The sequence below is a fragment of the Pleurodeles waltl genome, chromosome 4_1, assembly GCF_031143425.1.
Source record: "Pleurodeles waltl isolate 20211129_DDA chromosome 4_1, aPleWal1.hap1.20221129, whole genome shotgun sequence".
Lineage (NCBI taxonomy): Eukaryota > Metazoa > Chordata > Amphibia > Caudata > Salamandridae > Pleurodeles > Pleurodeles waltl.
This window is the reverse complement of record NC_090442.1, coordinates 541,396,559-541,423,918: the sequence shown is the minus strand read 5'-3', so window position 1 is coordinate 541,423,918 and position 27,360 is coordinate 541,396,559. Positions and strand designations below refer to the sequence as shown.

General features: G+C 43.8%; 1 protein-coding gene across 1 annotated transcript in view; it reads right to left on the bottom strand.

Moving 5' to 3' along the window:
* WNT2 (Wnt family member 2) overlaps nucleotides 1–27,360 on the bottom strand; it is a 182,102-nt gene that overhangs the window by 43,842 nt on the left and 110,900 nt on the right. The window contains exon 3 of the mRNA XM_069230070.1: nucleotides 17,825–18,089. Coding sequence (XP_069086171.1) covers nucleotides 17,825–18,089 — 265 coding nt within the window. The remainder of the gene's footprint in view (nucleotides 1–17,824; nucleotides 18,090–27,360) is intronic.

The window sequence follows — 27,360 nt, the reverse complement described above, 5'->3', positions numbered from 1 at the left end:
GCTTTGTCTGAGTGTGCTGATGGTTTGGGTTTGTAGTAATGATTATCTTCCAGAGGTGCTCATAGTCCAGAGGTTGCAATGATGACCATTTAGAAAAATATCTCTTTGGTATGATGGGCTAGTTGAGGATTTGTTCTAGTGAATTGTGTATCATTTGAATATTTTCTGCAAAGACGTTTGCAATACTTTCTGTTTTGGTCTTTGAGCATGAAATCTTTAGTTGCTTAATAGGCTTGGAGCAGAATTTTATAGTTTTGAAGAGAGCTCTAGTTCTGTTGACCGCTTCTCTAATCTTGCACTTGAAGTATTTGGACTTCATCATGTAGAATAGGTTTTGGACCTGGTTCTCTCTGCAGGGTCACCGCTAAACTTTTTGCCCTCACCCTCCTGTTTTGCTGAATTCATTTTTGTTGGTTTTGAGACTATGTGCACTTTACCACTACTAAGCAGTTTAAATTGCTTGTATACGCTCCATAAAACATAGTACAATTGGTTTACACCTGATTGGTACATTTAATGTACTTATACGTCCCCAGTAAGATGGTCCTACTTATATCCAGGGCCTGCTGATTGAATGTTACTAGCAGTCTTATAACATGTATTCTGCCACCCACTTAAGTAGCCTTTTTAAACATGTCTCAGACCTGCCACTGCAGCCTGTGTGCAGTTCTAAAGTGCCATTTTTATCTGGCAAAATAACCCATTTCCAGGGCCTAAACCTTCCTTTTTAATACACATACATCACCCCCAGGGTAGCTCCTAAACAGGCCATAGGGCAGGGTGCAGGATATTTTAAAAGTTGGTCATGAACATTTAAGTTTTACTTGTCCTGGTAGTGAAAAACTCAAATTAATTTTCACTGCTGTAATGCTTACCTCTCCCATAGCATAACATTTGGTTACCTGATTACATTTAGTACATTATATGGTGCAGTTGTGTGACCTCACAGTGTAATGAACTCATCAACCCCTTTAGGACCAGTAGGTTTTGTTTGTTAAACCCTGTAGCTCAGCCCTGGGTAGCTGTGGCTCTGAGCAGCAATGCTTACACAAAGGAACAAGTGTGAAGCATTTAAACAGCACCAAAGCAATTGAACAAATGACTGGGACACTCAGGAAACCAGACACCATTTTACACAAATAAAGCAGGAAATGAAAGGGATACAGGATGCTTAAGATGCAAGGGTCTTCCTGCAGCTACTCCTCAGTCCACAGGCTTGATGAAGCGGTCCCAACCACAAGGGTGAACATTCCACAATGTCCTCTCAGGAATGGCAGAACTCCAGTTGACACTGGACTACCTGACGTCTGACGAGGAGCAACAATCGGGCCTACTACTTGCCCTAGCAGACTTCTTCAGCTCTGTTGGCCCTGTGCTGCAGACAGAAGATCAGCCAACTGACCCTTGGAGTCTCTTGCTTTGGCTCAGCTTGGGAAACGACTTCTTCGTGAGCAGGACACACCAGGCACAATCCCTTCTCCTTTGCTAGCAACCACGTGCAGCAGGTGAAATCTGTGTCAGTACAGCCTCTCTTTGCTGGGAATGAGGTGTTAGCAGGGCAGTACTCCTTCTGTTCTTTTTCCAGTTCAGTAGAGATCCAACTTTGGGGTGCAGAAGTGCCCACTTTTTGCTCAGAAAATGCCCTGAGGGCAGGATTCTGTTGGTAGCCAATGGGCTACCAGGTTGCCTTTTCTCTTGATGATCAATTCCGGCGAAGTGTGGCATCTGGCTATGCCCACTTCCAACATGGCAAAAACTCTTCTTGGAGTCTGGAGCTCCTAGCCGAACGCACATGTGTGGCTACCAAGAGGGCTACATACCCCTGGTAAGCCAGATTGGCAACTTGTTTCCCCTTCTCTACTTTTAGTGCCAGCCTGTCTACCTAGACAATAGAGCAACCCCTTTCCCAAATGTTCCCCATTTGCCCTTCAAAGTTGGCTTCTCCTTTCAAGCTCACCTTTTGGGCCAACACCTGTGTGGCTTCCTGTAGGATGGAGGCAATACCTCTTCCCCATGTAGGCATCTATTGTAGCCTTCCCTAGGAGCTGTTAGTACTCTTCCCCGGGAGAGCAGAAAGCTGCCTTAGAGACAAGGCCCCATGTGCAACTGTTAAGGGCACAGGAGACTAAAGGCAACAAAGTGGTGAATTTGTAAAAGTTGCACACTGCAACAAGTTACTTTAATTTTGACTTGGAAATCAAGTCAGGCTTAATGCAATGAGTTGGTTGATAACTTGGAGTATCAATTTTGGTCACACTGTTCAGGAGTTAGCACAACCCACGGGTCAGTGTGTAACCCTGTACTTGCCAAATGGGCGACAATGTCTTTCCACAGTAAAAAAAAAAACAGTTTTGTGCTTTTACTGCCAGTGCATATAAAATACATGTTCTACCTGTGAAATATGCTGCACCCTGTCTAAGAGCTTGGTAGACCTGCCTTAGGGTTGACTTACACATATTGCAGGGAGAGGCTTGGCTTTGCAATTGCTTTTACTGCAAAGTTGGGCTACCAGTGTTCTCCTGGACCAACTGTGGGGTCCCTCAGAGCCGACACAGTGCGATGCAACTCAACAGTGTGTCACATGATCTTACATCGCAGCATCTTGCGGCTCCTGATCAGTGGTCTCATCAGACACGACTTAGCTTGACACAGGACCTTGCATCTCAGTCCAAGTACAACCAGGCACAGTAACCAATGGGCCAAACTCGGCCCTGTACCCAGCCAGCGCTTCATCACAGTCGACTTGAACTTTTGATTTTGTCCTGGTCCGGCATGACCAGATGACTCCGTTGGGTGCTTTGCACATTTTGGCACTACTTTTATGTCAGACTTTGAAATTGCTTATGTCCAGTTCTATAGATTGGATTAGTGTAATTCTGGTATCATTTTATTTATTAACATTTATTTTAGTTTTCTAGATTGGTGTAGGATTTTTTTCTTCTGTGGTGTTTTCATTTTGTTATTGATTGAGTACTGCATAAATACTTTACATACTGCCTTGATGCTTAAGCCTGACTGTTTTTTGCCAAACTACCACAGAGTTAAACACAGGTTAATTTAGTGAGTTTTTGTGGTTCACCCTAACAAGGGCTGTGGTTTTTGCTTGAGTAGGGTGTAGCGCTCCTCCTACCCTAGGAGCTCCACTGGACAACAAATATTTGATGGTACCTGAGCAGATTGAAGCCTCGCTACTGTCAGCTCCTGGCCATTGCCATGAGCATCCATTCATGTTCCAGACCATCATCTAATGCATTTAGTAGCTTGTGGTGTATCCACACAGAAGGTGGCTAGCAGTTCCAGGACTTGTAAAATGAAGGAGCATATTTAGAAAAAAACTTGCTCACGCTGTTTCATCCTGCCCACACAACAGCTGAGATTATTACAGTTCAGACTCAAAGTATTAATGCACCAAAGGTGCACCCAAGGCTCCAACCGGTACCAGGTGCTAAAGAGGCTGGTATTTTCATCTTGGATAGCTGTTATGATCTCCTCATCCGTCTCAGGCATTAATTCACTTCATACATAAGGCTCTTCACTCCTTTGATATTTGCTGTGTGGCTCTCTACCCGGCTCGCCTGCCCTTAAGCAGCAACTTTAAGATATGTGCACCGACAGTACTTAGTTAAAACTGTAACCAAGATCTACAACACTTTGGGCCACTTTTCTTGCTCCCTTTAGCACCCCCCTAACGCATGCGTTCACCATATTTATAATACTGCACACCATGGCGGTAGTTAGGGGACTAGCGTCTGAATTTTTTATGCTAGCCTGGCGCTTTGTAGGATTGGAGTCAGAAATCCTGTAAAATCCTGCAAAGCACCCAGAGGACCATTGTAAGGCTCTGAGCAGGAGTTAAAAGTGCTGAAAAAAATGGCACAAGGAAATCTCTCAGATTTCCTTGCACCATTTTTTGGCCCCCCTGATGAGGGAACGTCCCCTTTGCATACATTATGCCTGGCGCAGGCATAATGTAGCGCAAAAGTTACAAAGTGGCGCAATGCATGCATTGCACCACTTTTTAAACATGGTGCAGTGTTTTTGGCTTTCTAACGCCACATTTAGCATAAAAAAATGACACCAATGTGGCATTGGAATGGCGCTAGGGGCTCTTAAATATGTCCCTGTGTATAATATCATGTGGTTATTTTAAACCTGCCTTTTCTTCAACACCGGCTTTGAAAGCACTGAAGCTGTTCCTCTGGCTTTTCTATCTTCCAAATAGATACGAGAGGAATCAACGTGGCATTCTTTATGAAATTGTCTTATGCTATTATCCCTAAACCTCCCCCTAACATTCCTGTTGCTTCTTTTTAAAATCTCGCTTCCCACGAGTTTCACTCTGACAGCACTTTGTACCTATCACTTGCATAGTATAAATTCTGAATTCCACTTTGTCTTCTTTGATATTATGACTGCAGTGGTCATCTCCTCCACTGTATCTGTTATTATTGAAGATTTAACTTTTTTGAAGGATGCTCACTCAGATAAACCAGCCCATTTCTTTGCAGAGTCTACAGCCTTGAATCTTAAACGATGGCTTTCTCACCTTACTCATATTAAATGCCAAATATTGGGCTAAGGCCATTTTCATTGACAACCTGATGAATGGATCTATTCTTTGGTCTGGCCACTTTCTTACTTCTTTCTCTGACAAAGTACCCAAGACCCTTAGGGAGTTTGTTGACCCATAACGTGACTAGAATGAACCTTTTGCTACTCATATTGCTGTTCTTAGCTTTCTAGATTATGTTCAGTCTAATTCTAATTATATGAATGATCTGTATATGACTTTCTGCCATAATCTGAGGATTGTGGCCAGCTTCTTTAAAGGTTCTTGCATATGCACCCGGTTGAAATCTGCTGCATGGCTCAACACCTCTCTCAACAAGGCCAAAACTAAAATTCATTAGGCCAAAGGCATGAGGGCCAAACTCTGACGATCGTATTAAAGTCCAATAAATCATCTCATGCCCCCTATGAAAAACATTCCTGCCAAGCACTCCCAGAGAGTACTACGAAGGTACAATTTCTTCAGTCCAAACGATTCTGAAGATGGCTTTCAAAACGCTTAGGTGATCCAGTGAGTCTGTAAACTTCTAATTTGCAGGCACAGATGCTTTATGACATACTCAACACTTTCTTCCATGACAAAATGGGTACTATGTGGGATACTGTCAGAAATCTTGAGATCACTCCCTTTCACGAGCTGCATCTCTGGCCAATTTATGGTTGCTTAAGTGATCGAGCTGCTTGCTGAAAAACACTTGTGCACAGGGAACTACTGACAATTTCTCTAATAAATGCAGACTTTCAAATCTTGTTAGCCTATGAGGCAAAACATCTATGGTCTCATTTCGATTCAGCATCTATCCTGGATGCAGCCCATGCAGCCTTCTGGCTAAGTCTTAGTGCAGAGTCGGTTCTCCTAGCTACCCTCACCAACCTCAGGATGGGTGCAATGGTGTCAGAGCCCAGATTTTGCTTGATTACTTAGCAGCAAATTGGACCATCACTACTCCATCCTGTTGGATCCTAATCATGCGTCCTGGTTGATTGACCCTGATCTTTGCTGGCTGGAGTCTTTATTTGCTTCCCGGCTGTGCATTTACTCCACCCCCACTTCAGATTGAATAGCTTCAGCCTTTCTACTAGCACAGGCTTCAACGTGCATGTGGTCGACACCCAGCTCATAATCAAGCTTCATGGTGAGGTTTTATCAGCTGCAATGTTTCAGGACTGTCCACAGCGACCTGAATGGGAAACTAATGCTTCCAGCTTAGTTCAGTCAAAACGAACGTGATGGTAGCACGAGCCCCGACCTGCTGCTGGCTAGACATCTATAGGCTGGCAGAAGTTGGAGAATATTCTTCGGCAGATAATTCTGCATTGCTCGCTTCCCATCAAATCTCTTCAGTTGAATGCTCCATCTGTGTGCTCTGAGGGACGTTCTTCCATTGTTATAATGCCGACTGCAAGTATTTGGCAGTGGCTGCCACCATAGTTTCTAGACTTGACTACACCAAGGTGATTTTCATAGGTTTGCCTAACTTCCTTATTCCTGTCCTCTTTTGGCTTCTCTCCACTGGTTGGGATTAATGATTGTATAACCTTTAAAGTCTTGTGCACTGATGACTGTGCCCTTCATGATATCTTCCCTGCTTTTTCTGTAAAGGAATTCAGGCCTACGTACTGGGAAGAACTCTTAGGGCCAGATTTACAAGGCCCTAGCACCTCCTAAAGCCACACTAGTGTTATTTTTTTATGCTAATGTGGCGTTAAGGAGGCCATTCATCTTCACCATATATACAAAGTGGTACAATGTTAGCATTGCGCCACTTTGTAAACCCTTGCACCACATTATACCTGCAGGTATAATGTATGCAATGGGGAGTTTGCACAAAGAGAGGCTGCAAAAAATTGCACACTGAAATCTAAAAGTTTTCAATGCAACATTTATTCTGTCATTTTTAACACCTGCAGGCTTTAAAATGATGGCCCCATATTTACCCATAGGACTCCCTAGTGCTTTGCTGCAGTAGTGCCATAATTTATAGCGCTAATCCAGCAAAGCGCCACAATAGCGTCATAAATTATGATGCTATTGCGAAAACGAGTGCCATGGTGCGCTGTATTGTAAATGCGGTGCAACCATGGTGTTGTTAGGTGGGGCAGGGGTGGTGCAAGAAAAGTGGTGCATCAGGACCTATGTGCCACTTTCTTGTAGATCTGGCCCTTAGTCTTTAAGTCTGCAGTCTATATCTAAATGGCAGCATACTCAACTTGGTTTCAGCAGTTTCTTTATGCCGGCTCCCACTGCTTGGACCTCTCCTAATTTGATCTCTATTTTATCACTTCGCTTTAAGCTTTTCACAAATTCTTCAAAATTTGTCTTTGTTCCAAGAGTTATTGATCGTGTGTTATGATGCTTGCCTTATTCTTACCATCTTGAAACTGATACATTTATGTCTGCTCTATGTGAAACATTTAAAACAACACAACAAAGCTTGCAATGATACTACCTCTGCTGAACCTTTGCAGTGTGTGGCGGAAATTTCAGGCGCACCAAGAAATCAGGGGTTGCTGGGTACAGATTGTGACAATCTGAACCCTTTAGAATGCATGTCCTGGCTTTTAACCTTATTATTAGCCTAAAACTGAGCATCAAGTACACCCCTTTAGGCCTTGACCCACTGAGTAGCACATTTGAGCAGTCTAAGGTTTAATCAGGGAACAAATAAGAGGTTAGTGACTCAGAGCTGAATTAACCATCCACTAGAGGTGGATAAGTCAATGTCCAGTCAGTGATGAGTCCTTGAAAAAGAACGACTACTTTGTTACTACCACACCATACTGTACATACATATGTAAGAGGGCAACCATTATTACTCTGTATTTCCATCATTAAACGCTTACAGGGTATGGGGTGACACCATAGGCAACTCTAGTGATACAACCCTCTATGGTACCTTTACAGAGTTGGGTTTGCATCATGCTCCAATTCCTGGAGCATGCAATTCAGTCCACGTGGTGGGCTTAGTCTCAAAGAGTGCTGCATGTCATTTCCCAGTCTTGCAGAGGATAGCTAAGATTTGTCCCACCTTGGCTCCTTCATAGCCTCCCTCCTTCTGAGAAAGGGCACCTCCAATATTTCACCATGCCCCCTGGAAGGTAATCAGCTCTCTCTTTTAAAGTTGGGCCCAAGCAGACCACATTGGCAAGTCCTGGTAAAAATCCCTAGGCATCTGCTCCAGAAATGATCAAAAGGAGGAGACGTAGTTGTCACAACCCCAGCAGACAGAGAGCTTTTTAGTTGCCACTGGTATGGAGACCCCGGATTCTTGTATAGAAGTCTGTCTGGAAGTTTCAGTTTGATCTCTACATCAAAGGTCCAGACAGTAGTTGTGTATCCCAACTGTCAGCTATAGCACAGGTTGTGCACAGTCCCTGCCCTTTTTTCTTATTCCACTCGGGTAGGGCCATCCATGGACTTTGTTGTACTGTTAGCAGGAAGGTGGGAGGGAACTGGGAGGCTCCTGACTTGAGAGATGCAAAAACAAGGGTACAAAAGAGAGGGAGGCTGCCCCATTTAACTACCTGTTAACCTGTGGGAGTAGACTTTCCAATGAAAAATGGCCCAGGAGAAACTCCAGAAGCTTCAAAAGGCCATCTGTATCCTCTCTTCCACATTCAAAAGTCTAAGCCACTACAAAGGATCACTGATATTTCTGGAGGAATCCTGCAATCCACATGGATGTGGGGGCTCTCTCCACTGACTATCTTAGGTGCCACTATCATATAGGATACTAAAAATGGATCCCGGTGTGACTATAGTCATGTGTTACATACACTCCACATACATACACACCTAAAAAAGTATACATAGGCAACTGCTATATCCCACATGGATGTGCAAACAACCCTGTTGCAGCAGACCGACAGTCAAATTTAAAAAGGTGGGGAAGGCCAGTAAGTGGCTCTGCCTTACAGAGATAAGTAAGAAGCCTGGTATTACCACTACACTCTTGTTGCTACTACAGTCTATCCACTGCAGCCCAGTGAGCAGATGGTAGTTACGCTCAATAGGAAGAGTGCCTCCGTATGCTCCTCCAGATCACAGTGTCTCACTTCTAGTTAAATCTGTGCACAAGAAATCCTGCTGTGCACATGCATGATTGTTGTCTGAGCTGAGGCGGGGGCTAGGAAATCCACAGATCGTGTCATGGTGAGTTCCAGGTAGGGGTAGCACAACCTCCAGAGCCATGCAGGAGACCTTTCTCTACCCGAAAAGTGTGGGAAAAGCTTACCCTGCTACTGCCCATGCTCATACAGATGTTGTGTGTGAAGAAAGCTTCAAGTACTGCTGTCATACTGCATGCGTCAGGAAAGCTGGAACAGTGGCCTTTGAGCTGTACATGCTCTGTGAGTGTATGCAAGCCCACACTGCACTGGCTCTGTATGCGTAATGGAGACTTGCATGCCAGATACAGACACTGAACCTGTTATTTGTGTGTGAGGAGGTCTGCACTGATGCTTCACAAGTTCTCACATCTCGCATTGCTGTTCATGGGGCACATTTCTGTTATAATGCTGAAGCTTCAATAGGCCGTTTTCACAACACAGAAGCCAAAAGCACTGCCTCTATCAATAAAATCACTTTCCGTCGATTTGTTTTTGAGTTTTAGACCCGCCTCTTGCAAAACGCCGAGTCTGTTGGTCTAGTAGGGATTGACAAATACCACTTATACAAGTAAATAAACTGAACTGAAAATTCAAAATATGTTAATGTTACATTACACCTTTGGACAAAAGCAGAAGACTGCAGGAGAATAAACCTACATAAAAGTAACGAGATGCATTCACACACATTTCAGATCCCTCATGAACGTCAACAATTTACTTTCCTCTATGTACAAATCAACACAAATACTTTAAACTACTATATGCCACACTAACATATTAATTTAATAAATAGTTATCTTTTTATCGTTTACGTTTTCCATAATATATTTTTGCAAATAACCCCTTGCTCCAATGCAAGTACTATTATGATTAAGAAGATAGCCTGTAGAAAGTTTAGAGGTTTCTACTATCATCAACTTGACAATTTCAGCTCTTATCTGTCCATAAGCTACTTCTCATTCGTAGTGAGGGCTGACCAATTAGAGACTTTCGACTGAAGTTTCTATGTGAACAAGCATTTCATAACCTGGGAGTTCTTTGTACTCCAGGCCTCCAACATCACAGGCATTAATGTCTAACATTAAAGGTAATGAACAGAAGAAGTGAGGAACAATCCATGAGCACCCAGAGGATAGATCCGAAATAACTCGCATTGCAATACATTCTTTGGATAAAAGTAAACACAAAAGAAAGCATGCAACAGTTGGAAAACCCTATGGAAAAGAAGAATGGTAAGTATTCAAGGAAATCAGGGCCATTAACTATACTATACGATTTTAAACTGACAATAACGCTATAAAAGACAGGGCTAAAAGGAGTCTGATACAGACCGTTAAGAACAATTTAACCTTCAGATGGGACAAATGTTGATTTGGTGAACAAGTATTGACCAAGACAATAACTATGGCTTCTATGTGCTAAAGCATGCAAACAGCATTTCTGCATGTCTCTGTTGACATGAAGTGGCACATTAAAGCTAGGCTTACTGTATTTGACAAATGCCTGTTTTGCAAATTGTAATGCAGTACAGTTTTGTGATGTCCTTTGATGTCTCATGCTCTTGTGGCCTATATTCTCGGAGATGTAAACACACCACATTTTCTTGAGCTCAGGACTTGAATTTTGTTATCTTTGTTGCCTTCAGAAAGTGTTTTCCATGGTATCCCTTCTGTCTCACTGGTAAATCCCTTTCCAGGTTTGTGGTCTCCCCTAGTAGGACTACTACTCACCATACTCTTCACTTCAAAAACATGTACATTGCTCTCACAACGGAAGGAATAGGAGCATTGTGGTGGGAAGCACAGGGGAGTAGAAGTAAAAACGGATGGCTTCTTATGTCAGGACTCATCTTCCTGTGGAAACAAACCTCTAGTCCTCGCGATAGGAGCCTTCATCCAATCTTCGTTTCGCATAGAAACAGAAGTGGGACAAGGCCCCCTTGCTATCCGGAACCTTCTTTAAAGCCCTGTTTATAAACCCATGGTTGCGTATTAAAGGGAGCGGAGGGGCATGCGTTCGCTTCTTGTCATGTGTGCTACTTACATATGATTTACGCAGGCTTATATAGCAGAATGAATAAAATTCACTTAAATGAGTACACATCTTCCTTACAATATGGATACTAAAAACCTCAGTGCAAGATTGTGGCGTTTTATAGCACAGGAAAAGTCGCCAAGTGGAAATAAGCATAACATAGCGAGAGCAAGACTGGTTTACTTGCAAGCAACCAACACTATTTAATGTATAGGGGGATTTCCATTTAAATAATCGATTTACTTTACGTACCAGGCAGGTCTAAAGTTAAATGAACCATCATTAGAAATACAAGACATACACATTTTATACATTTTGACTACAACCTCAATAAGTATGAAATCGGGGTGGAAAATAATTTTAGTGTATTAAAGTTTGGTTATTAAAGTTTGGTTTACTTCCTGACGCTTTTTTCCCTTCCCTTTTGTGCTAACGGGACGCAGTCAATATTTTTTGTCAAGGCCTGACTCGTGTAATGCAGCATGTCTAGACACTAATCTTTAACGGCCGCGATAGAGATTGTATTTCAAGTTGTTCTGTTTGTTGCACGTGATTTGTGTGAAACACGCTTGGTTCTGGGTAGTTCAATCCATGCCCCAGTCACGCAGCTGCCTGTCAGGTATCGCCCTTTTGACAGAGAGGAACCAGAACAAATGTTCATCTCAATTTGTCTCGCCAATGTGAGTAGGTGAAGGGGGCACCGCCTGATTCGCGGAGATAGAAGGGAGAGCCCCCTTCACCTTGACCCCACACAATTTCAGGTTCTTTGCAATGTAAATTGTTCAGGGATCCGCAATTAGTTGATGACGGTGCAATTCCCGGGGGAGGGCGCTGGCATTCCTTGCCTCAGATATACAGTAGGCTTGTCTGGCTGAAGTGTCTGCTCATTTCCAGATGTGCAGCCACAACAGGGGAATGCACAAGCTGATGTGGTAATAGTCGAGCACAAGAGGGCAATCTTGAATCTCTGCGTTTAACATGAAGATGCTGAATTTAATGATTACATTAGGCTTTATTTTGCTGGTGGTTAAGGCTCTTTCTGTGTCAGCTAATGACTGAAAAATGCAATAATAACATGAAATAAAAATGAAGTTAATATAGCATAGGCAGCCGTGTTTCATCCAGTGAAAAAACAACAATGCTAACAGGGTAATTCAGATAACTGTACACTCCTTTAAACACTGCATAATTCATGGTTGCTTAATAATGGTGCTAAATTGTAGGCTGAGCAGATTCCTATGTGCTCATGACATCAGTTTGTGTGTAGATTAAGTCTACGGTCTCACACTGGGGTATGCAGCACAATACGGGCTAGCAGCGAAGGTTAGTACCCAGTGGTGTGGTCAGGACGGAGTTTCCTCTGGACCACAATTCAGTGGCCAGCTAAAGAGATACTGTACTATAGAAGAAGTGCTAAGATTACCCAGGTACAATCGATGCTATTCTGATTCTCCCTTCCTTGTCCCTGCTGTTTCAGGAGTGCCCCTCTCATGCTCAGGCACTCTGTTGCCAACATTGTTACTCTGTGCCATTCTTTCTTCCCATGGGACCTCCTCCTCCCACCAGTAGAATCATGCAAAGGGAATCTCACCTCCAACCCTCTCTTCTGTTTATCACAGCACATTCAGGAGGCATGGAGTGGTAAAGCACTCCGGATATGAGAGAGGGCTGTATGGGCTGGGATTAAAAACAGAGAATAGCACTGATGAGGATTACCTGCAAGCAATTCATGCATTTCATCCTTCTCCCCTTTCCTTGTCCAGCTTTTACTGTTTGAGCCAGATTTATCAACTTTGCGCTGGAGCAGTGTAACAAAGAGTGACGCAACCCTTTGCAAAGTGTGGATTTGGGATTTACTTTCCAGTGCAAAACGTGTTTTGCCTTGGAAAGTAGCCCTCAAGTAATGCAAAGTACTGCTATGTGTTGCTGTAACCAACTTTGCATCAAGGGGGTGTCCCAAGGATGGTACATGAGCGCTCACATGCAACCACCAATAGATTTTGATGCAAAGCTCTAACTACTAACATTTGTTGTAGTCTGACCTTTTGTTGAAAATTACTATTCTTTGTGTGGTGTATCCCCAGATTTTATTCCCGATTCTTTTAGCTGATTTTCAAATACTGTGTACTTTACCCCTGATAACCAGAGGTAAAGTGACTGTGCTCCCCCTTTCAACATAATGAAATTGACATACCCCTAATTGGCATATTTAACTTTATTTCAAGTCCCTAGTATATGGTGCCCAAATTGTACACAGGGCCTGTTAAATGTCAGCAGCACTCATTGTGCTACTTACTGCAGTTACAGTGCAAGCATGACTGCAGGCCTGCCACCAGTAGCCTGGTGGAGCACGTTCTAACTGTAAATGTGACCTGTCAAAATAACACCTTTTGACATGCCTAAAACCCTCCTTTAAAATATTTATAAGGCACCCCTATGTAAGATTTACTCCCCATTAGGGCAGGATCCATAGTACTTGTACATGTCCTTACAGTGATTGGCACCTCCAAACTATTTTGACTGTGGGAGGGTTGGCTGTTCCATAGGAACGCAATGGGATACAGTATTACGTTTAATAAATGTTATCCCTGCCTAGCAAAGAACTACAAATTTAAGTAGTTGTGGACTTTTTTTAAAATGGATATTAAAAGCCCAATTTACTCCTGAAATTGGATTTACAATAAATATTTTGGAAATATGTCCGAAGTCTGCATTTTGCTCTCACTCTTCTGCCAGCCAGTATTTAGCATGCCAATCGGCATGAATGAGGTGCTCCCATGGTAGGGACAAAAGACTGCAGTGTGGGTTTTTGTTGTTGTGCCCCTGACAGGGTGGTTTGTGAGCTGGGCCTAAGGACTTGATTAACTCCAAAGAGACCTACCCTCTCACAAGCATATGTAACTAACACCCAAGCCTGTATCCTTTTTTTGTACCTCCAGCTAGACCAGCCTCCGTGAGCCTCTTGTTCAAATCACTGTGTCAGATCCTGCTGGAGTGTCAAGACTTGCTTGACAGGTCTTCTGTTTTTTTTTTAATATGACATTGAGGGCATACTTTACATTTACATTTGCATTTATAAGCCATACCTATTTGCTTTACCATTAGGGAGTGGGGACAGCTGGAAATAGGAGAGAATGGTAAAAGACACACAAGTAGGTGTGCAAGAAGGGTCGGGACCATGAGGGAAGGTGAAAGAGCAGATGAACTAAGCAACTGGAGTCTGAGTGAGGTGTTGGTGTTGGGAGTGTGATGTGTGGAAGGACGGATGACGTGGAGGTTGGAATCATGTAAGGAATATGTATTTTTGGCAGTTCAGTAGAAAGAGTTTGTTTGGCAGAAGGGTTTACTTAATCTACCTGAGCCAGAATAGGAACTCAGCTAAGATATCCAAGCAGCACTGCTCTGCTCGTGCCAGGGATGTAAGTATAATCCTCTCCACAGCGCTCCCAGATAGAAATGCACCAGTGGGTGGTGAGCAGCATCTGGGGCTAGCGCGGTGTTGCTCGAGCAGGCTCTTGGTGAAGCAGCACCAGTGACATGGTCAAGTGTCCTCAATGGCCATCTTGCGACACTGACCAGGCAGGGGCTGTCAGGTTAGCATGTGGACTGCAGGAGAGAGAGGGCTCTGGGATGATGTGTTGGGTAGTCTGAGTCTGCAGGGGAGAAGGAGTAAGCCCAGAAATGTGCGGGTGAAGCAATGATGCTGGGAAGGCTGCACTGGATCCAGGTTTATGGGGCCTACCGAAGGGGGAGTGGGCACATGGAAGGGCACCGAGGTAGTTGGCAGAAAACATACAGCCAAGAGGATCCCTTTAATGATGCTGCTGCCTCCAGCCCTCACGCAGTCACCTTGGTGCTTGGGTGCAAGTCGGTACACTTGCTGGACTCGTCTTTGAAGGTAGGTCAGGCACTGGAACCTCAAAGATGCTGCTGTGTAGGGTGGGCAGGGGAGCAGCATGAAGTGATAGCATCTGAGCTGATTGTGTGGTATTCTGGCAGCAGAGCAATGTTTTATGCAGCACTGGCTCAGGAACTGGCTGCGGTCATCCAGCAGCGGCTATAAGTGCAGCATGGAACGTCAGCTCCTGAGCTACTTGTGTGGTCTCCTGGTGGACGTCCTTGGAGGCGTTTGGCAGAAGACATGACAGGATTGCAAGAATCACGCTGGTCACTTAAGTGCAACATTTCACAGCGGCTCTGTGTTGGTGCAAGAGTTTAGCACTGCTGTGGTTGTTCTGACAGGTTGCGTCCATGTGCACCCCAGGTGCCTCTCTGAAAGGAGTGAGGGTCTCCTTCCTTTAGGGAGAGGAGCAAAAATCGTGCCAGTGGATCCTCCCTGTCCCCTTACATTGAGCTCCTAGAAGGGCATGTTAATTGCTTGGCACTTTGGGCTTTGCAGTCATTTTGCATGTCTCACGTGGGCCAGTTTGCTTTTGCATATAGGCCGTCATGCACTAAACACATTTTCCTATATACACAGAATGGAAAAGCCTTTTGATACATTAGCTCCATACCACACTTAGGTAATGGAAGCATTCACGTGGGTAAACGGGATTCCTCCATTGGGCGTGGGTCCCCAGGCAGTTGAGGGCAGTCAACTCTTAAACGTGTGGTTATTGCAACAAGTGGCAGGCTTACCGATTGCACTTGGGGGCTTTTTCCCTCAGCAGGTCAAAGAATTCCGACTGCCCTTTGCACTAAGGATACATTTTGCATAATACGATTCCACTGGTAATTGTAAAGTATATGGGACGATACGCACGCTGTCCTGCTGACCAAATGGAATCTATTTCTGAATGTGTGAATTCGTCCCTAACTACAAGCACAACTGAGAAAACAACATGAAAAATAATAAAAGTAACTCAACCCGCTATCATTTGCTGAAATGTTGAGCTATGGTAAAAACTAGTTACTGTACGCTGAAAGTATATGGATGATTTTCTGAGTAAGAGTGGTAAAACATTCACTATTTACTGGATGTCAGTCTATCGACATTACCCCAAGATATGCGTAGGAAATGAGAGCGCTGAACCAGGAGTCATTTTTTACGACACGCCATATTAAGTTGGCATCGGCAGAGCCGCGCTTTGCGGGCCCAGAGTGTCCTATTTGAAATGCTCCCCTTTAGCAGGCACACTCAGCGATTGGTTCTGCTTTATCAGATACCCACGTTGACCTTTGAAAGCAAATGGTCCTGAAACCACCCAGCGGTTGACAGGATACCTACTTGTCTTGTTAAAAACACAGCCAACCTGTTTCTTGTTATAGAACTAAACATGAGTCCCGTTGTGGAAATATTACCCGGAACGTACAGCCATGTTAGTAATACATTCTGTGCCCAGAGAAGCCACGTCACGCTGCCTAGTATTGTTTCATACTGCAAGAACCATGACTAATGAAAACAAATCTGTTGTTTTTTTAGCTGCTTATACTTGACACATTTGTTGTGTCTTCGTGTTCATCGTACTCCTGCTTGTTTGTAGAAATACAGGACAGATTGTTCCTACTGCAGCAATTGTTTCTTCCGGTGACCTCTTATGCTTGGCATATTGTGCACAGCCTTAAAATCCTTTTAGAGACCTCCTGGATGTTTATCATCAGCCAAGAACGCTTAGCATGGCTGAGGTGTAGCTTTCAGATGAGATCTTCAGAGGCATACGTCTCTTGAACTATATGTCACTGCTAAGGCAATGTCAACAGGCGGCTTAGAGGCTCCTCAACACACCTTCATTAGCCTTTAGGTGAAAGTAGCTCCTTACAAGTTTGCCTCCTGTTGTAGGACTGGAAAAAGCTTTACTTAGTCCATGTCCTTCTGGAAGATGTGGTTTGAAAAGTTCCCTAAAACACAATTTGCCCAGCCTACATTATTACCTTTCCAGATTTTGCGACATACCTTCACACACCTGTTTTAACAACTTTCTCATTGAGGATTGTATGAAAGTGGAACAACGCTTCATGTACTTTCCAGGAATATACCAATAGTTTGCAGCCAATAATTGCGTATTATGAATAATTTGACACAAACGTATATCTGTCTACATATAGATGGCAAACAACTCACAGTGAAAAGTGGGTGATGAAGAGCGCAAGGAGGTTGAGGGCACTACCAGGCAGTGATTCCTGTGATCAGGAGGACGACAGAGAATTGGGCAGAATATGAAGATAAGGATCACTTTCTGAGATGAGAGATGGATAGTGAGCTTGGAGAATGGAGTAAATGGCGGAATGGTCAGGCAGGTCCAACATTAGAGTTTTAAGGTCATGTGAGGAGAGGAGGAACCTTTCAGAAAAAGATCAGACAAGAGGGCTGTAAGGTGAACAGACTACATGCCAACAGAGGTTACACAAGAATAAACTTCAATGCACTATCCATGTTTGGGTGTAAGCGTTTAAGGTTATGTCTGATGCAACACCCACTCATAAAGCCATTTTGGTCACAGTGTAATGACTTTTGTCAACTGGTTCGCCAAGAGCTCTAGAGGCCTCTCTGGTTCAGCATAACTATTGTTGCCTCACATAACTCTTCGGGTAGCCTACCATGTTGGGTGGCTTCATTAAGTTGGGATAACAGATGAGGGCTTACATGGGAAGCAAATCTTTCAAAATTTCTATTTGGAAGCCTTTTGCACGCAGAGTATTTCACAAGTGGATTACTGCTTCTGAGATTCCTCAAGATTTGATGAACTGAAGGCTTCTATGGACTACTGTCTGTTAGTTACAAAGATGATTAACATTATTTTTTAAGATGCCATAGCATAGAACTGGTAAATGTCTTCAAGGGTTCTCCTTTGACTGACTGGCAATTATTATGCATGATAATTCTCTACATTATTCTTTAAAACACAGCAAAGTGCATTAAAGTTAACATTCCATCATCTTTGAATTGAGGCTAGACAAACAAGATAATTGTAGTATTGACTACTAGCTCAAACAGAAGAACTTGGATTTAAATCTAAACATTTTTGAGCAGCTGTCCAAACGCTGATCAATGGCTTACTCTTGTATAGAAACACACACAGAATTTAATGTATAACTAGGAGCTATGTATGTGTCTTTATTCTCACAAACATTAACTTTGTACATTTTTAGTAAACTAAATTTTAGGGCATACCTGCATTCCTATCCTTAACACAATAGTCAGGCGAGCTCTCAAAATACACCAAATCGTTCGTGGTTGGCTTCTTGAATCTCCTGTTTGCCACGGTAAAGCCAGTACCATCTTGATTCATCACCACTTGAATGGCTCCATTGTATTTCTTCCATAGGTAGTCCCCTGTTTTTCGGAAGTCTGCCATAGCTTGCCAGCAGGTCCTCATGGAGCACGATCCACTCACTCCATGGCACTTGCATTCCTGCTTCATGAATCTCTTCACAGCCTATCAAAAACCACAATGAAACACAAGGAACAAATTGAAGCAAACAGTGCTTCCTCTCAATAGATTTTCCATTCGTACTTCCAGTTATATTTCATCATAACTCTTACTCTAACTCATACACACATATGAGACAACAATGATTGATCCATTCATGAAATTTCTGGAGTACAGAGGCATGTGAACAAGAAGTCAATTCTAGCGAGCACACGTCAAACACAGTTTTGTAGCACGTAGCAATTGTAGTGATTCCTTTTACTGCACTATCAGAGGAATTACTATGTACCTGTAGGACTGTGACATTAAGATAATTTCAATATATATTAACTTTTATTTTTAAATGAGTGCACTATCTAGTAAATAAACTACTTAGTTGGGGCAGTGCAACTCCTATGTTGTAATCGATCCACCCAACAGAATCTGGAGTTATGCCCTCTTGTGATTAATTCACTAACTAGACTGTCAGCCAAATCCAATCATGTCTCCTCCAAGTCACCATTGCAGTTCCTGAACAGCAAGGTCTAGATATCATGAAATATTCCTAAATATGCATGTAAACATACATGGAACGCAAACTTATACCTAAAGCAAAAATAAGTAAAAACTGAAGAAATAGTTACTTACCTTCTGTAGCAATATTTCTGGTGGCAACATAATCTTACCACAAATGCCTCGCCTTATAAATACTTCTTTCAGGCTTCAGGTTGGACCGGAATACTTTTCCCCAGCAGTGGCTCTACAGTGCCACTAACTTCAGCCATGACTCCACTTCCAGGGGTGATGTCAGCAAGGTATATCAGGAACCAAGCAGAGCGCTGATGTCAGTTCCTGATAATTTACTTGCACCACATCAAAGAAGAACTAAGAGAGCCAGAGAAGCGACAAATACAGAACATGACATGTTTGCATTCCTTAAGTTCTTATAAATCATGTCACTAACTCATAGGGATTGAGGGTAGGGGCTCAGGAATTGGCTGAAAAGTTATATATCCACTAGAAGTTTTGTCATGGAAGGTATGTAACTTTCTGCTGATGAATGCATCTTTTTAAGGATTCCTCACCTTATGTATGTGTCCGAAAGCACTACTTGTTTGTGAGGTAGAATACATTACTGTACATTAACCAATTACATCATGCCACACAGATTGACAAAAGTATGCAAGTGTGACCAAATAAATGTCCACCAGAAATTGGCAACTAGGGTGCTTCTGAAGAGAGAAGGCTCTAGTGAAATGGAACAGCTCTTCAGAGGGTCATTCTTGGCCAGGCCAAAGCAGATTTTGATGCAGATGATGTCCCAGAGTGAAATGGTGTGCTTGGTCACTGCCTTGGTCTTTTCAGCTCTTGTGAAACCCAAAAACAGATTGTCCACTTTGTCCTGAGAACTGCTGTCAATGTAATAAGAAATTTCATGATTTGGGTCCAGCGTATTATGCTGTCCTCCTTCTTGGTGGGATGTGGGAAAAGGAAGAAACATACAAGAGTAACAGTCTATGCCATATGGCATGCAGAAACCACATTGGGTACAAAGAATAGGCTCATTTTACCAGGTCGAAAACAAGGATTGACAAAGTGTGGCTAAACCAATAAGGCCTGAAGTTCTCTGGCCCTGTGGGCAGGAGCAATCGTAAAGATCAGAATTGTCTCTAGAGACTGAATTTGAACCTTGCAACTGTGCATCTCCCTAAACAGAGATGCTGTCAAAACAAAGTTCAAATTCCACTAAGGAACAATATACAGAGTCAAAGGGAATACATAAAGCGAGTGGTGATCTAAACAAGGAAGCATGATCAGGAAAACATATGAAAGCAGACAGGTCTGCCAGAAAGCCCTTAATTTTAGCCACTGCTAGCCCTTGCTGAACAAGGAAAAACACACATCATAAGACATTGGAAAGACGAGATGTAAAGGGGTTGTGGCCTTCTGAATTAGACCACTGAATAAACTTTGTCCAAAGTTGTAGAGACATGATTTAGTTTGAAGGACCTAGCTAACAAGAGGATATCTACGACTTCATCAGAAAGACAAAAGCACTCTTAGGCCCATATTTATACTTTTTGACCCAAATCAGCACCAGGGCAGATTTGCGTCAAAAGTTTACCACCGGCTAACGCCATTCCAACACGCCAGCCAGGCGCCTTATTTATGGAATGACGTTAGCCGGCGGTGCGCCCTGGCTTGCGTCAAAATAAATGACTCAAACCGGGCAGCGGAGGCGTAGGGAAGAATGGGGGTTGTGCGTCAAAGAATGGTGCAATTCAGGTTAGAGTAAAAAATATTGGCCCCAACCTGACCTGCACCATTTTTTGACGCACAACCCCCATGGAAATGACTCTTGTCTTAGCAAAGACAGGAGTCATGCCCCCCTGCCCAATGGCCATGGCCAGGGGACATCTGTCCCCTGGGCATGGCCATTGGGCACAGTGGCATTTGGAGTGGCCCAAGTTAGGCCCCCCTATGCCACTCTAAAAAAGTAAAAAATTATACTTACCTGCACTCACCATGGGTGGGTCCCCCCATCCATGGATGTCCTCCAGGGGTGGGCTAGGGTGGCAGGGGGTGTCCCTGGGTGCAGGGGAGGGCACCTGTGGACTGCTTCCATGTTCTCCCACTTTGGAAAAGAGCCCACAGGTCCCTTAACGCCTGCCCTGACCCAGGTGTTAATTTTTGATGCAAATTGGGGTTTACGTCATTTTCCGGCCCCACCTCCCAGCCGTGCTCCATTTTTGCCCGGTTGGATAAATATCGCGCATGGGTGTTTAAGTCATTTTTTGGAGGGGAACGCCTACCTTGCATGTCATTTACCTCAAGGCGGTTTCACACATCCAGAAAATGGCGCACACTGATCAATTTTGACGTTAACGTCAAAGTATAAATATGGTGTTAGGTTTGCGCCGAATTTGCGTAAAAAAAATGACGCAAATCCGGCGCAGGCTGAGTATAAATATGCCCCTAATTGTCACTGCTTAATCTCCCTGCATGCAGTGTCAGCAGATAGCGGTGCATCAAAAGCAGGTCAGCTCTGTACAAGAGAAAGGGGCAGCTGTATGTGGAGTGCCAACAGATTGGTATACCAGTTCCTGCTCACCTAGTTTGGGGTAGTCAGAATCAGTTGTGTGAGATCCTCTCACACCTGGGTGGGGATTTTGGCAAAAGCAGGATTCTACAGGTATGCAGAAGGCAAGCCCTGAAAGTATCCACCTTTCAGAGGGAAATGTATGGCACAAAACCGGGACCACAATGAGATCCACAAATGGAAACCCCCATCTAGAGAAGATCTCCTCTGTCACTTTGGGCTACAGCTCCTCTACACACAGTGAAAGAGTATCCGCCCTCATGTTCAGGCAGCCTGCTTGGTAAGCCATTATCAGGAATATTTGTCAATGCTGCATCTACTTCCACAGGTGGATACCTGCCCAACATCTGTTGATATAACAGATGCTAGTGGTGTTGTCTCAGAGAATATGGGTGTTGCTCCCTAGGATGGAAGGGAGAAAAACCTTCACAGTAAGATAAACCACCGATAGCTTGGCCATATTTACGTGCAGGTGCTGTCTGGTATGGACCAAAGGCAGTGCCGTCATGTTGCTCTGATAAGTGCCCTGCCCAGTGAGGAGGCATCATTGATGATAGGAGAGTGAGCCTATGAAGGGCTCAATGGGTAATCTTGAGGAACCTTCTGGTATTGTTGGTGGATTTGCAGCATAGGAGGCTATGGCTGGGGCATACATATAGCATTATTGCTCTTGAAACATTTCAAGTGGGAACTTGCCTTGTTCTCAGTAAGACTCAGACCATCAAAAGATGCATTTTGGATATGTCCTGGAAAGCCAGTGGAACACTTCCACAAATGTCAATGCAGCATGACAGTCCTACCCATGGACCAAGCAACGGTATCGATGCTACACTTCAGGATCTGTTTTCTGTTTTGATTAATCTAGGCCATCTCTCACCAAGTAAGAGATGGCTTGTTACTATGTTCAGTCAGGCTGATAACTGTATGTTTTACCAGTTTTCACAATACATGGCATATTAGCCAAAGATGTAGGTGCCATTGGCAATGCAGAAAGCCACACTGCCAGAGGCAAAACTTTGTGACCAAAGCAATCTAGCTTTGTGGAATTCCTACCTGCAGGAGCCATGGGACAGGTTTCTGGATTTTGCTTGAAAAAACAGACTCTTTGATGACAGATGAGAGGACAAAACATTATGCGTCACCCGCAGCAGGTGTAAGGTGTCTGGCGATCTTCCTGTGGACCACTGAGCACAAGTAGGGGTTTACCCAAGCAGATATTGTAGGGTCCAGTAGGCCCACAGTGAATGAAAGCAAGAGCTTCAAAGGAGCTGTGGAGGATTGCCAAGATTTCCATCAAATTATTAAACTTTAATTTCCCAGGAGGCAAAGTAAGTTCCAAGGCCTTTGTAGACTTTGTTACGTTTGTTGTCAAAGAATAGATCTCCTCTGAAGCTAGACTGAGGAATAAGAAATGTTCCCTGCTGGTGAAGTATCTAGCCCACGGTCTTTTGCAAGTCCAAGTAAATGCAGGCATCAGCATTTTAAGGAGGCAGAAGATTATCAGGTCTTGAGTCATCATCCTGTGTATCACAATAAACACCGTCCTCCTCACCAGTACCTCTGAATATGAACTGAAAATCTCCTTCATACAGGCATACACTTGAGTCCTGTGGAGATGCTCACGTAGTGATTCATCATAAAAAAATCGCCCTGGCATTTTCTTTCACCACACAGATAATGTTTTCCCCTATCAACTGTTTGACTAGTGCCAGAGTCTTCTCTTTGTATGGCAGCATTATCACCTTCGAGACTGGTGCTGAAAAGGACTCAAATGAAGTGTGAAAAGTGCAATTTTCAACATATCTTTATGTGCTGGAGCTCATTTGTGTGCAGTGTTGGGAGGCGAGCCTCTGGAGTTGCCAACCCTGCAGAAATAATTTCCTTTGGAGAGTAGCCTAGAGAGTTGCAGTGTTGTCCTGAACACATCCAGAATCACTGCCCAGAAGGCCTACACCTCTGTGGGGCCGGTCAAAGGACCAAGATATTCTGATTGCAAATTCTTAGGAACTCAGCATTCACCAGACATTGAGGAAGAGTCTGATGTCATGGAATAACACTGAGATTCCTAACGGTCCTCTCAACAGAACTGTTTCCTTGAGACAGAGGACTTTAGATTGCTATGGTGTTTTTTATGCTTCTTGAGGGAAGATCTTTAGGAGAACGTTTGCTTGAACATTCGCTTAGGAGCCTCTCAACAGGCTTTAGCCAACAATAATTTGGCCTCCTTGTCCATGATGGCCTTCGGGTTTGATTTTCTTGAAATAATAGAAATGTTTTTAAAACCCCATGACAAATTCTGAAGTTTGGGAAAATTTATCATAACAGTTGTGCAATATATAAGTAGATACAACACCCAGAAGGAGATGGTTCTATTAAAATAAAGATGTATGCATCAGAAATACAAATTATTGCAAAATGTGCTACAGATATTTGAATATTTGCAATTCATCCAAAAAATGGTTCTTGTTTCAAAGATCTCAAGAGTATTGATAAGGGATGCTGGAAGGAAGTTTGATGCCATGTATGCTTATTCCCAGATGATAGAAAAACCTGTCATAATGGCCTATCACAACAGCAATAAAAAAGTCAAAGAGGCACGAAGCATAGGGCCACATAGAGAACACACAAGCATGAAAACCATACAATTGTTGGCACCTATAATCACATACCAACAGCCATATAAGCAATGTCAGAATCCCTTTCAGAGGGCCACAGGGCACGCAGGAGTTACTGGGCCCAAATGTGGGGGTGAAGCCTTTTACTCCTGATGTCCTGGGGACCGTCCAACTATGGATCCTGAGCAACTAGGCCAAGTGCCCCTTCAACACCTGACTCTCAGGAACAGCATGGTCTAAGCAGTCAAGTCTCCCTTGAGGGAAAGTGGATACAGAGGAGTGAACACAGGATCACAACTCAAAATGCAAGCAGCAGCAGCAATAACTTATTGTTTACCCAAATAATCACTTTTATGAAAAGTATTTTATTTCTACCGCTAACAACACGAAGATAAAATATGACAATCACAAACAGCTACACAGACCCCCTTAGGTCAGGGCTCTAGTGTTTCTTTGGGTGCCCCAGTTGGTCCCACTCCCTTCTCACTCCTAGCAATAGTAGTTATTCTCAATTCACTATAGACAACACCCAGGGCAAGCCCTACTAGTAGACGGAGACTAAAACATCCACTCTGACTCTATTTTAAAGTCAACTGTGTTCCTGCACCACAGCGCTAACTAGCAAGCAAGTTCCCCCGGGGCCAACTGTCCCGAAATCAGTCTTACCTGCACATACAGGCATGAATCATCTGAGTTAACTCCGTCTGTGGGGACTTCAAGTGGCAGCAGCTGAATCAGGTGAGTTTCGATGCATGATTTCAGGCAGGCTGCACTCAGCTGGTACAAAGTTCTTCACATGCTGTTGTGCCACTGAAGCAACCAAAAGGTTCTCTGAAGCTTCTAATTGAAGGTAAGTGTCTGATCTGCTTTCCTGTTGTGGGGGGTGATCATCCTGAAGTGGGTCTCTTGCCTCAATGACGTTGCGCAGGTGCTCCCATGGCAGACTTATTTCTCCAACAGAGGGTGTGTTGATCAGATCGCACATCTTGTTGATCCTTGTGACCCCCCCGTCTAGCAAACAGGGTGACCATATCCTCTCTGTACAAAGTCTCTGGCCAGTTCAGCACAGTGAAGTGAAGTCATCCACAGTGGCCCTCCTAGCATACGGGGTTGAGCTCACCACTGCACATGGACTAAAGCACTCAGAGCACGGCAATCATCTCGCAGCAGCCCCTTCTGGGATACAGGCTCACTGCTCACTACTGCACAAGGGCTACGGCCCTCACAACACAGTAATCTTCTCGTGGCTGTCCCTCCTGGCATCAGGGTCGCCTACTTCTCACTACACACGGGCTCCAACCCGATCAGCATAGTGATGCACACAGCTCAATTTACAGCAACCCTTCTCTGGCATACAAGGGTCACTGGCTTCGTCCTGCACACATGCAATGATTGAGCAGTAGCCATTGCCTCATAAAGGGATTACAATTGACAGGGCTCCCTACAGGACCTCTTTATCTTCAATGCTCTCCTTTTCCTGACAGGGCACACTGGTCTTGGCAAGCAGATAGGAGATGGTGCTCCAGGGCAGGTGGTCTTGGACTCCCTGGGTGATGTCCTCTCATCAGCAGGGAGACTAGCAGGCCTTGGCCCCCAGCCCTGGTCACAGGCAGAAGTCTTGCAGAGCTTCTCCCCTTCATACAGCCTGACTGGCTTCTTGGCAGATGACGATTTTTGGAGTTGCAAGCTCTACTTCATATAGTCCATTTTCAGGCCCTCCATATGATTGAGAGTCTGAGTCTTTGAAATTTATGTTGGGAATTTGCTTGTTTTGAAGCACTCGTCCTCAGCCCTCTCCATGTCTTGAAATCAGTATGCCACAGCAGGAAAACACTAATACGAAATCGGAAGTTTTCATAGAGTAAATGGCGCTACCTTCCCTTGATTAACCAAATTGCTAGCCCAGACGGTGCACTGAACAGGGTGAAAACCTCCAAAAAAAACTGTGATCAGCAACAAAGTTCCTGATAAATTACCTTAACTAATTTCAGGCACTCGTCCAGCTAATATCTCACAACTGGTATGCTATGCAATTAATTTTTTACACTCATTAATTCTTCACACATCATCTGAAGTACAAATTACAATATTTTGATATAGGCATCCTCTCCTAAAATGTCATCAGTAACTCCAATCGTATTACAATTCTTATAGTGGTTTTTAATAGTCCATACAGAACAACTTCATAGTGTTCACAACAATCCTTCTAGTTTGCCTTGAAAGTTCCTCTAGATGTCCATCAGATCCAAATCATGTGAGTTCCGTATCAATTATTCAAAATATTTGGCCTAAGCTCAACTGTTTAAGATATCCACATAACATCAGCCGCTGTTTTAGATATCCACATAACATTGGAGTTACTGATGACATTATAGTAGAGGATGCCAATATCAAAATATTGTAATTTGTACTTCAGATGATGTGTGAAGAATTAACGAGTGTAAAAAATAAATTGCATAGCATACCAGTTGGGAGATATTAGCTGGACGAGTGCCACAACAGGAGCAACTCCAAAGCTGATAGCCCTACAACACAGTTCATGGTACTGTCTAGAGATCTCACCTGGATGTTAACCACAGTGATATGTGATTCACAAGGCTGGCCCAGGGTCCCTGCCCTACTCTTTGTGATGTGATTCTTTTATCAGCCCCATCTCCTGTCTGAGACATGTTCCTTCCTCTTACTCGTGATCTTTCATCGAATCAAAGAACACCCTTTGAAGTATACAGGGAAACTGTTGACTCATGCAGCTAACAGGAATGCAGCAACCCACAAATCTGTCTGGGGATTCCACTATCTCCTTTCTAAATTGCACTAGGCAGACATGGGTCTTCCTAATTTGAACCCAGGGATGCCATTTGTTATACCATTCACAGGCACACATACACCCGGGGCATGCATACAGCTAACACACTGCGCAGCAGCACAGCACTGTAACCTTCACGTACTGTATCACTCATAGGCGCCCATGTATCCAGCTCTCACATTTTTTTGGAACTCCTTTTATTAGGCTTTTACAGCTAGTAGAAACCACAATAAACAAACCAACACGTTTCCAGTTCATGTCACCCAATCTGTGTCTCAGTAGTGGAACACTAAACCCGTACCGATGCCCCCTATAGGTGCAATGATTATACACCAGCAGGACCTTTCCCATTGCTTGGGTCTGGGTTTCCCCCCCATTTTCCCTTTGATGGCAGTATGTTACACCATGTTTCTGAGGTCTTACTAAATTTTCTTGGATACCCAATGGCCTCAAAGACAGATTTCTCCACCTGCATGCACCAATTTAGGTTCGTCAACCAGTGTTCTATGATTGCAACCTTCTTGTTGACCCACTATTGCATAATGTCTCTCCTTGCCACAATCAGGGCAACGCTGCAGAGTAGTAGCGTATACTTGGGCTGTGTCTGCTTCTCTCATATGTCCAGGGTCACAAGTGCTGGTCCCAGTGTTATAGTCTCATCTGTTGCTCTTGAAATTTGGTGGCTCACCTAATACAGTAGAGACGGATCTGAGAGCACCCCCACAGCCTGCACCCCCCTCATGCTCTTGAAAGTTGGTGGCTCACCTAATACAGTAG